The 11582-nt window shown below is 35.9% G+C and overlaps 1 protein-coding gene across 1 annotated transcript; it reads right to left on the bottom strand.

Annotated features, from left to right (window-relative positions):
* Positions 1 to 8951: 8951 nt before the first annotated feature.
* LOC143354960 (uncharacterized) lies at positions 8952 to 10009 on the bottom strand. The gene is made up of 3 exons (XM_076789399.1): positions 9909 to 10009; positions 9293 to 9498; positions 8952 to 9100 (listed from the first exon to the last, which is right to left on the bottom strand). Exons 1-3 carry the CDS (start codon positions 10007 to 10009, stop codon positions 8952 to 8954), a joined length of 456 nt encoding a protein of 151 aa, XP_076645514.1.
* Between the last annotated feature and the right edge of the window lie 1573 nt (positions 10010 to 11582).

Below are 11582 nucleotides of genomic sequence, written 5' to 3' on the forward strand. Positions count from 1 at the left end.
TACCCAGCAACTAAGATTGCTTAACTATCTCCAAAGAAATTTCGTCGACGCAACAGTGAAATTGTCATCGGTTATTAGCAAATAGCTGAACGTTCGCTATACAGTGATTCGATTCTCTCGAGCACAGAGATTACGTCGCAGACTTTTAATTTGATTATCACGGTCAATCATTCGAATCTCCGTCACAACACACCGTTTCGCCGGAAGTGACGCTAGCAAACCGACGATTCGTGTTTACCTTGCGAATCGTTATTTAGATTTCGTGAATATTTATTAATTAATTCGCGCAGCGTTCTATCGCTGCCGTTCGCGTGTCGACAACAGAGTTCCTCGGTCGTCGATAAAACTGCCACGAGAACGGAAAAAAGCGAAAAAGAGAAAAACGTGTGTGTCTGCGTGTGTGTGTGTGTGTGAGAGAGAGAGAGAGAGAGAGAGAGAGAGAGAGAGAGCCAGGGAAAAATAACGTTCCCGTGTCTGGCGGAAGTACGAGTCCTTTAGAGTAATTAGCATTCGCCGCGGAGAAAATTTTAATCGTGTAACACAGATCGTAACTACTGCGATTCTTTCGCAGTAGGATGAAAGGGGGATCGGTAGTCGTTCTTTTTTCGCGAGGATGAGGGGATCTTTATTCAAGTTGCAGTCAACTGATCAGGAGTGCACCGGGGTCGACCGTGGGAGGTGCTGGATAGGGGCGGAGGGGACGCGTTTCACGTAATTACAGAGAATTTTTTTTTTTGTAATGAAAGGGTCTACTGGTCAAAAGCTCTCGAACGTAAAAGGGAACGGGAATTGTAGAGAGAATCAAGCGGTGGAGTTTGATAGAACGTAAAGTGCCGGAAACCGCATCGTGTACGTGCAAAAAGTTCCGCTCCCTCTCATGTTCCTCCAATATATCCAAAACGACCATGACAATGACATACAGACACTGGCTGTGTTCTGCCAAAACAAAACATTCGCTTTATTGTTTGTTTCTTTTTTTTTTCACATGATCCTCATCGGCCCAGCAAACAATCATGTAGGAATGATCGAGGGTGGACCCAATTAGTGCAATCGCTTTTTTAAAACTGTTGTCAGTACACTGTAGACCTTCATGCAAAATAAAAATTTTGTAAATTACAAGAAACACGAGCTTATGCATCCCTTCCTGTCAATACCAGAAATATAAATACAGCAAAGTCTTCATCTGAGCCGGATCCTCGGGTCCATGCTCTGACAAAGATCGTGTAGAGCTACTATTTTCTTGTGACCTCACCGACCGCGCCGAACGTACAAAAGGACAGCGCAAGTAAACACGGAAAGCGCGACCGAAGGCGCACTACGTACCGTCAATCAAATCATTAAATACAGTTGAAATTATATCATGTTTGGTGTCATTTTAATCTAGAAAATGCCACAAATAAGATGGTGAAATTCCCATAAAAAAATAATGAAAAATAAAGAAGTTTTGTAATTGGATTAGTAGTGGTTCACACCGATATACCCGACCCGATATCGGATTACGCAGCATGGTTACACTTTTCACTGCTCGGCGACCGAGACAGCTCGAGTTTCTCGGCCCCTCGCGGGGTATGCCTCCCAGTGGAGGGGATAGGCGAACTGACTATGATCGTGTATCTCCGTCGGGCTTAGATCAAGACTTTACTGTACTATATTGTAACATAAATTTCTACGGTTGCTAGTCATTGTAAATGTACACAACTTTGATTGAAAAAAAGCCATGCATTCGGAATTTATATTACGGTAGCCAGAAAATCTTTTTATATATTTTGACGTTTACAGGTAAGCTTTGCTTCATTCATTTGATATGAATAATGTATAAGTGTTGTCTATTCTATTTAACAACGTTCTGTAATCTTGCAGAGTCTTCATTTAATTTTTCCGTTTATTCTTGTCTAATAAATAAAAAGAGGTATTGAACATAACCGAATGTGTTTATGTTACGAGCCAATAATAATCAACAGTAAACAGCATAACCGTATAAATTTGAGACATGAACCGTGTGCATAATTTGTTGGACTCACTTACCAAGTTTGGAATTGGTAAAAATTTGTTCAGACTCGCAATTCTATTTCTCTTCGGTAACACGATGGAATGATAGATAATAGACAACAGGGAACACTTGATATCGTGTCGGAAAAATCCAGAAAACAATGACCGAAATGAAATGATAAACGAGTGCCAGCAGTGAATTTTCAGGTTGGAATTATTTTGACAAAAGAAAAAACGAGCCGACACGCTCCACAGCTTCCAATTAATAATCTGTCCTCAAACTGTCACACGCACTTGAATCTTCGTTCGTGCTTATACTTGCTCGTGTTTTTCGTCGGGGTTTTAGTGTACAAATTAAACATTTTCCGTTATTTGTCTAATGCAAGATTCATTTTATCGGATTTTAATAATATTCGTTCAGGACGGACAGACTGCAACAATTCAGTGATTATTTCAGCATCAATAGAATATTTTTCATACGTCACGAAAATAATGATTAAAAGAGGAAACAAATATTTGGTTCCAGTACCTTGCAATTGATGTAAACTATATTAAATTTGTCAACAGTATTTGTATTTATTTCGTGCTCTTTGTTCATTTAAATATTCAAGAAAAACTGGCTTAAATAAAGTTATTGATGGAATTGCACTTTTTACTCATTATTGAATACGTCAGCTTAAGTTTGCCTGAATATTTTACAAAATCAATGAATACTTCTTATTTCTTCAGACTAGCAACACCACTTTAATGAGGTTATGCTATCGATTACTGTGGAGCTAAGAACACAAGAGAAATATAATTTCACGAATAATGCTTTATCTCACAATTGCAGGGAAGATTCTGCAATAAGCACGTTGTCACTTTCACGAGCGGTAAGAATCTGATGAAATTATTTTTTATTCGCTTCAGTGACTAGTATCTATCATGTCCAAGACATTACAAATATAATAGCCTTCTATTTTTCATGTTAATTCCTACAGGTTATTTAAAACACCAGCTTGATAAATATTATGACAAAAACGACAAAAAACGAAACAACAAATATTAATAAAATCAGCAAGAGATGCACGTATAAATTAAAATACTGACAAATAAGAAAGTACTGCAATAATTGGACTACACAGATTTTGATGCAAACTAAAAATTGTCTGCATTAATTGCAAAAAACTTAATAATTTTAATCAGTTGAAAATAATCAGTATTTTTAAATTCTCTGTATGCTTTCAGTTTTGTATTCGATCTACACACTTCTGTCATAAATGCATAACATTATTAGTGATAATCATTTACTTCAGCCTGTGTATACGTTGGCTTCGATGTTTTCGCTAGTAACAACTAACGACGTTTCGTTTAACGTTCACGCAGTGAACATTAACATGCTTAATTACGTACGTTTCGAAACAATAATGAACCAACCATGCCACATATATGCAAAGCTGTCTGAAACCTGCGAGCCTATAAATCACCTATCATCCGTGTCACACCGTGAATACATAAAACCAACTCGCGGCACTGCCAAAAACAAAATTTAGGTCAAAAACAAGGACGATCAAACGATCTGGCGAAGATTTATCAGGATCCACCGGCTGTGTAGATCTTCCATGTAAACGATAACCGTTCCGAATCGAATGCGTTCGATTAACCAAGCGTGAATTTTTATTCCGACATAGTTTTACGCCTCGTATTGTGTTTCGTTTGAAACAAAAAGAATCGCGCGAACGATTTGCAAAGAATAACAATAGCGGGTGTGTATCATCAGCGTATCTAAATCTCGTATTCCATTGCATCTGAAAACCGATATTACGATCGTGACAATTAATGTGATCAGCGTGAGAACCAGAAATTCATTGTGTTATGCTGGAATGAAATAATTACATAATCGTGTACGCTGCAGACCATTATCAATGAGATTCACGGTTTCCGTGTAAACGTGCAATCCGTTGAACTATTCTCTAGTTAAGAAAGTGGACATTTCATGTATAAAATTCTCAGTACAGTGAAATAAACAAACTAAATTCCAATATTTTAAGATAGATTGTGTCTTAATTAAGCGAACCTCAGATAGGTGGCTTCAAATAATTTCTTTCATAAACTTCTAGTAGCAACTCTAAACGATTCTGAAAAAGTTCACTTAAATAAATGATTTCCTATATTAATCCTTCATATGTTTGAATTTTTTCCAAAATACACAATAAAAGGGAAATTGTTCGTTTTACGCTTTTCTTATCAAGATATTAAATAAACATAATTTTAATAGTTAATTCTCTGACTAGAAACGATCATGTCCCTCTAAAATAAAAGCGACACCAAAAATTCACTTTCCTACCAAAAGAATTTGAAATATATTATTTTCAAAAATGAAAATTATTAAAAACGATTAACAACAGAAAGAAATTTCTATTTGACCCCTGTATTTATCAGTTGATACATATCTACAGATAAAGAAGAAAAATAACCATGTAATTAATAATAATGGTAATTGCTTTCTAAAGAATGTGCTGCGAGCTTTAAAGTTTTTAGAAAAAGGACGTTGTTTCAATTTATGATAAAAAAGAAAATCAGCAAAAAATCGACACTTGGGGAAGCCACTGTACTCGCATTCCTTGTTGAATCTGTCTTATATTAAATTTCGTTTTTTGACTTCCAAATAGAACTTGAAGCAGCAAAGCGGAAGTCTGAAAAAAAACTCAGCTTCCGAAGTTGTCGATATTCTCGTTGTTTCCGTTCGGTAATCGCTTTTCCAATCGAAGAACGCATTCGGAAGTATGAAATCCGTTCTAAATATATCAAACAAACGTCCTACCGACGTGAAAAAAAATAATTTCGCTTTTTGTTCATCATCGTTATCGTCCCTCTTTTCAATTGCACATCTCTTTTCTTTCCCTGTGCGCCGATTTACCATCGACCAGAACGCACACTCCTATTGTCCGGACTGTATTATTCCATAAAACTTCGTGGAACATGCACCGAACAGCTGATACGTAACTGCACAATTGAAATTTTAAAAAACGTTCTGCATTGTCCGTTACAGCTGCCTCATCAGAGATTTTGTCTTAATAATGTGGTCACCGGGTACACGCTTGATGTTTATCAACGAAAAGTTAGCAACTTGTTCTTTTTCTTTACTAATCGAATAATTCTAGAAAATTTTTATTCGACCGTAACATTCGTCAAACTTTTTCATTTTCAACTTTGTTCGCATACAAATACACATACACATTGTTTTCTCGTTGAATGATGTCAGCCTGCACGATGAATTAAAATAAATGAAAAATATACACGTAGACTCAGAACCGTCCATCTTGAAAGTATTCTGCATGTTCGCTTTAAAAAATAATTTTCACGTAGTCTGTAATATGGAAAAAGAGATTTTTACAAATACGTTTAAACGGCAGTGGAACTAAAAAAAGTATTTTGAAGTTGCCGGAGGCATGATTAAAAATTTCGTGGCATTACATTTATCAACGACTATTATCTGAAACTCCGACAATCGAGATTATCTTCCCGACAGATAAAACTATCGGAAACGGATTCGAAAGTGATTAATATAAGAAATTTATGTTGCACTCTCGAGGGAGTGTCACAACGTTTTGTACAGACCGAAGACCATATTGCAAATGCATGCTCCAATTGCGGTCGAGCTAATGCATTATACAGGGTGACCCAATACGAATTTCAGCGTATCAAATCGTCAAAGGCATAAGAGATAGCGAGAATTACGGATATAAATTAGCTTATGCGACATCTTTCCCGGACTTTTTATTTTTATTCAATTTCTAATGGATCACAAATATTTCTCGAATTGTACATATTTTAAACATGTTTTTAGAAAGTATGAAATCAGCAGACGCATGTTTCTAGTGCTGAAGATTTTAAAAGAAATTCTCATAAAAAGCTTTGTTAAATTTCCATCGAGGTTCTTGCGTTATTATAATTTGTTTAGTCACATAACAAACGTACGTGGTCGAAACAGTAATTTTACATTTATTACCTATATCGACTTTATCTCACTTATTTAATTCCCTTTTAGGCTTATTTTTTATAATTTCGCTTTTAAAATATTGAAATTAAATTTCATAATGATGAAAAAGTAGTCATTGAGCATTTCTTTGTCTAACAATTTTATTTTTAGTCAGCAATTATACGGGCAGTGATTGAACACAAATTATATGTTAACGTTGGCTTCACGCGTCATAATATTGGGCAATGTAAATTAAATATGTACATTTCTCAAACGCCAAATAGAATTTCTATCCGATTAACAATAGCTTAACGGTTTCCAAATCCTGATAAAGTTTTTAATTGGCCGCCTGTAAAGTGTTCATTTGTGCGTTGCAGGATAACGGTGTTCAAAACGTTCTAATTGGCGACGAGAAAACAGAAAGTACATAGCTTGCATCTTGCTCTAGTGCTTTCCACTGCACTAAAAACGAAACTAAAAACTAAAAACGTGATGTTCATATCAATGCGAAGGTCACTGCGAAATTTACGTGAATGACAATTTTATTTTAATCAGAATACTACTAATACATACCTAAATAATAAATCAACTGCAGAAATATATACAAATTGTCTATATAGGTTGTCCCAATAATGGAGTATTTCTTTGAAAAGGGTGATCCCTAAGGTTATTCGCAAAGGAAAAAGTTACTTCAAATGATCTCAGGAATACCTGATTTTGTAAAGTTTTCTGTATTAATTTCTTAAAATTGTGTTACAGATTTTCCCAAAGGGATGGTTGCAGGTTTTTCAATTTTTTTTCAAGTTTGAACACCGCTTTTTTACCAATCAAAATTATCAATTACATCAAAGAACTCTTTGATTAATTTAAATAAAGCGCCAGTCACACTAGACTTGTGACTAGTCGAAAAATCATATGTTCTTTTCAAGTTTTTCATTTGAAGCACTTAAGGTTTAGGGGCTTCCATTTTTAGATGAGGAAATACGATTGTAAGTATAAAAATTACGATTTGACCTGCAAGTCATCACTTCTTGTTTTATTCTTTCAAGTTGTAAAGAAAAGAACGATCGAAACTTAATTTCCACGTAGCAGTTTTATTCGAAATGCAAGCTCGGCGGAAAATCCCCAGATTTAATAACTAATCAGCAAACAGCCAGTGCGGAGTGCGTAATTTTTTTCGATTAAATATTCTCACGAAATTTTCATTGAGTTGCATTTGCACTGGGATTCGTTTCCGAATTAGTAATAACGATTTTTGTGCGTCCGTGCGATGGATAATGCTTAATTTAAAATTTTGCTGGGTTTTCGTACACGTCCATTACAAAAACGATAAAAACTTCAGTGTTATTTTTCACGATTGCAAAAGTTCATTTTAAAAATGGCACTCGAAATCAACATATCCCCTTAACCAGGACCAATTACATAGTTCCATAACCTTTGAGCGATGCCTGTTTCTTGATCATTTAACACTAAACCTACCACGCGCGGTCAAATGACCGTTTTTGAAATTTCGTTTAGAATTTCTTGTATACAACGTTACTGTATCACCATGTGACTTATCGACTTTTCCTATAACATACATACAACCCATTTTTCAATATTCACAACTTTCTTTATTGTTTACTTTCCGAAAAAATTTCATAGCATGGCTTTCTATATTAAGATACATATTTTTTTTAAGCGGTCATTTGACCGCTCATGGTACGATTAGGTATACCTGAAATGTCGGTAGGTTTAGTGTTAAAAGCTACACTCGATGCGTACTTTAATTAGTCGACTGTACGCATCCTAATTAAACGGATTATCCGCTGCTCTACGAGCCGAGCTAGAACACGGGATACGCGGCGCAGGAATTGAAACTAGAACAATACATTATCCGTTTGGAGTACGCGAAGGTCACGATTACTGTCTCCGATGTCTGGTTTCGTATAATCCCAGCTCACTTTCGCCATCTACTCGTCGACTCGCCGAAAGTTTCTTCGTCCCTTCGAACGTTTGCGTACCATTCACTTAGGATCCTGGACCTCGGTGTACTTCATCTTCCTCGGCCGCAGTTACCCCTTGCCAGGCCCGCCCGCATCTTTATTTCGTATTCTCCTTTTGAACCATAGATAAGTCACTGAAGAGCCAGCCCACTTCTCTCTTTTACGAACTAATTCTCATCCAGCGAACCTCGGAGGTGTTGCTTCGTGGCTGTAACCTCTTCAAAAGTCAACAGTGACTTTTGCTTGATTTAACCCTCGCTTAAAGTGTACCGCTTCGCTCGTCACTCATGTTTTACCCAAGCTTACACAGGCTTACGCAAGAGATCACGTTAATCTTTTACCTTCTTTTAATATTTTTCTATCCTGTCTATGTGAACGGCTCAGAAGCTAATCGGTGGAAATCTCCGAGCATGAAAACTGAAATAAATCTCTTTATAACTCAGGTGAAACATGTGTGCCTACAAGAAATACACAGTGGGTGTAGAAAGTATTCGTACACTGATTGATTTCAAACAAAACTTCGTGAAATTGTTGTTTGTATACTGAGAAATCTATAGAATAGATACAATGTAAACAAAAATTAATTTTTTTTTTAAACTTTCGATAGTAACAAGAAAAAACAAGAAATCGATAGAAATACACAAACAAAAAGTATTCGTACATTTTCCAAGTTCTTACAAATTCAGAAAAAAAATGTATAAGAACGTTAAAAAATTATCCTTATGTCCTTTAGCCTCCATAATTGCTGCAATTCTTCTAGGCATTAAATTGACTGATGTTATGCATTGTGGGATTTTGTTCCACTCTTCCATAAGAGAATTTTTTAAGCTCTCTTTTGTGGAAATTTCATGTTTTCTAATTTGTCGTTCCCACAGGTGTTCTATGACATCGGGAGTTTTTAGATACGCCGGTGTATTATGTAGTATCCACATTCTGGTATTATACGCACTATGCTTCGGATCATTATCGTGCATGAAAACGAATCATCGTTAATATTCATTTTCTCCGCATTGGGATCAAGATTGCGTTTCAATATAGACCTTGTGATTCATTATTCCATCCATAAATTCTAATGAGCTAACACCAGCTGCACTCATGCAGCCCCAAACAAGTACTGAACCTACACCGGGTTTGACTGTAGGTTGTAAGTTTTGTGGTTTCAATTCTTTTTTTTTTTTCTCCAAACGGTGCAGCGTTCATCTGTAAAGATCACTTTATTCCAGTACACCACTGATGTAGTAACATTATTATTTGCGAATTCCAATCTTTTCTTTCTATTCGTTTCACTTACGAAAAATTTTTTACGGGCCACTCGTCCGTGATATTCTTGATTTCGTATAAAACTGCGCACGCGCACTAGCGGGTACATCAATGTTTAAACTATTTTTAACGTGTTCAACTATTTTCATTGCACTTATTTTTGGATTTGTCTTTATCATTCTAATAATAACTCTACCAGTATATTGATTAATTTTTCGTGGACGTCCACTTCTTGAGTTATTTTGTAGTCTTTTTCGTAGCCCATACATGCCAATTAAACTATGTATAGTAGATCGAGGACTTCTTACAATACGCGAAATTTCTGTTAAACTTTTACAATGATTGTGCAAGTTAATAATAATTTTTCTTTCCTCTATTGTAGTTTCTGCACGTTTCCGTCCCATTTTTCAACAATATCTTTGAATATTTCGAAATTTTTGAATACTATTGATGCCAATAACGTTTCCAAACATACTGAGGACATCAATCGTACTTACGCAGCAATGTGCGTATGTTTGCACAGTATGTTTATGTTAAGAACTATGTTTTTCCTTGTTACTTTCGTAAGTTAATCAAGAAATTAATTCTTTTGCATTGTATGTATTCTATAAATTTCTCAGAATATGTATATGAATATTCATTGTTTACAAAAAAATAGTTAATAAACAACAATTTCACAAAGTTTTGTTTGAAATTAATCAGTGTACGAATACTTTCTACACCCACTGTACGTGAAATTACATTCATATTTCTTTGCAGCTTGCAATATAGAGTCCTTGACCAAAAAACTAGGACCACTCACGATTTTTAACATTTTTCGTGTTTTTATGTATAAAATTATAATATCATTCGAATAGAATTTTCGTCATTATCAGGTAAATGTTTACAGACGCTTTTGCATCATACGATTTTTAAAACATACAGAATAGCTGAAAATTAATTGCTGATTTAAAAATTTTTAATTGGATATGATAACAGGTACATGGCAATATATCTGTTCTAAAGAACAGTGACTACTAACTTTGTCTAATTTGCAATAGGTGAAATGCGTCCCTGTATCGTCAATGCACAGATTAGTGTCAAATCTGAAGAGTCTGAGACAGTCGGAGACGTAATGCGGAAAGATAGGCCACGGAATGCGACAACTGACACATTAACCTTGTCGCTGAAATTCTGCGCCTTTGAATTGCTATTACGCTGCAATTCGTATGCAAATAAGTATGTCTGTATTGCTTAAGACTCGAACTATGAAACAGATTAAAATAAGCTGCTTCGAATTTCACTTTTCTACAATTCCTAAAATCATAAAGGTACTTGTGCGAGGGATTATCAAATGGATAAAACTATTATGCTTTTATATTCATCCCTGTCATTCGCAAGAGTTTTGCGAAATTTTCAACATTTCAAGCGAAATATTCGTTTATGATGTCTGTAAAATCGTTCTCGAAAAAAGAGACAATGTTTCTATATTTGCTTCAGGAGAAATGTTAATGAAAATTTATAGACAATTGCCACAAATATTTCTCACACTGATATTTCACTACAGTTTTCGATATAAGACGATGCCTCGGGACCGGCTTTCGTCGTATATCGGATGAAGAAGGAGAAGAGTAGACAACGATTTTCTTATTTCGAAATAAAAGTATATACAGGATGTTTGACTACAGGTGAAAGAAAATTTGAGGAGTGCTTCTCCATGACAATATAAGACGAAAATAAAGGCCTTATTTTTTAGTCATTAACAATTCAAAATCATAATAATAAAGGCGCGCGACAGTCACGTATCAAAGAAGGTCCTCGCTCGCACCCAGTGGTAGGCTTTGTCACAAGTACAAGTATTCACAAAAAAACCACATATGCAATATGCGCACCGGGATCGCGCAAAACTAATTCGCGTTCGATGCACGCAAGGTAAAGATGTATCTGTCCCTTGATAGACAACTGTCGCGCGCCTCTATGACGTACGCAACGTACACCTTTGTTGTTCGGGTTGCTGCATTTTAGGCGGATTTTTAAATGTTAATATCTAAAAAATTATGCTGGAATCGCATTTTTTATTCTTCATTTTCTTCTTGTATTGTCATAGAGAATCACCCCTTAAATTTTCTCCCACCTGTGGTCGAACACCTTGTATCGACGGTCGCTCGAACTTATGGGAATATTCGTGGCCGCGACGGGTCACGAATGACTCGGGCACAGTAGACGGAGGATTAAAATGTACAAATCGACCAAATAAGACTTTTGTAGCTTATGTACGCTCAGTTTTTCGTGTACCTCATGCTCAGTCGGCGTCTACAAATTATTCTTACGCCTGAGGGTTCATTTCTCTTCTGATCGGTGTCGAAACGAAGGAACCAATGCAGGAACGTAGCGATTGAACGCTATAA

The sequence above is a fragment of the Halictus rubicundus genome, chromosome 1, assembly GCF_050948215.1.
Source record: "Halictus rubicundus isolate RS-2024b chromosome 1, iyHalRubi1_principal, whole genome shotgun sequence".
Classification (NCBI taxonomy): domain Eukaryota; kingdom Metazoa; phylum Arthropoda; class Insecta; order Hymenoptera; family Halictidae; genus Halictus; species Halictus rubicundus.

Coding starts and splice junctions, on each gene's coding strand:
- LOC143354960 (XM_076789399.1), bottom strand. CDS start 10,009: ATGTTAAAAATCGTGAGTGGTCCTAGTTTTTTGGTCAAGGACTCTATA. Junction 9,499..9,908: donor ACGTACAGTGGGTGTAGAAA/GTATTCGTACAC, acceptor GCGTATTGTAAG/AAGTCCTCGATCTACTATAC. Junction 9,101..9,292: donor AAACATTGATGTACCCGCTA/GTGCGCGTGCGC, acceptor AAAAAAAAAAAG/AATTGAAACCACAAAACTTA.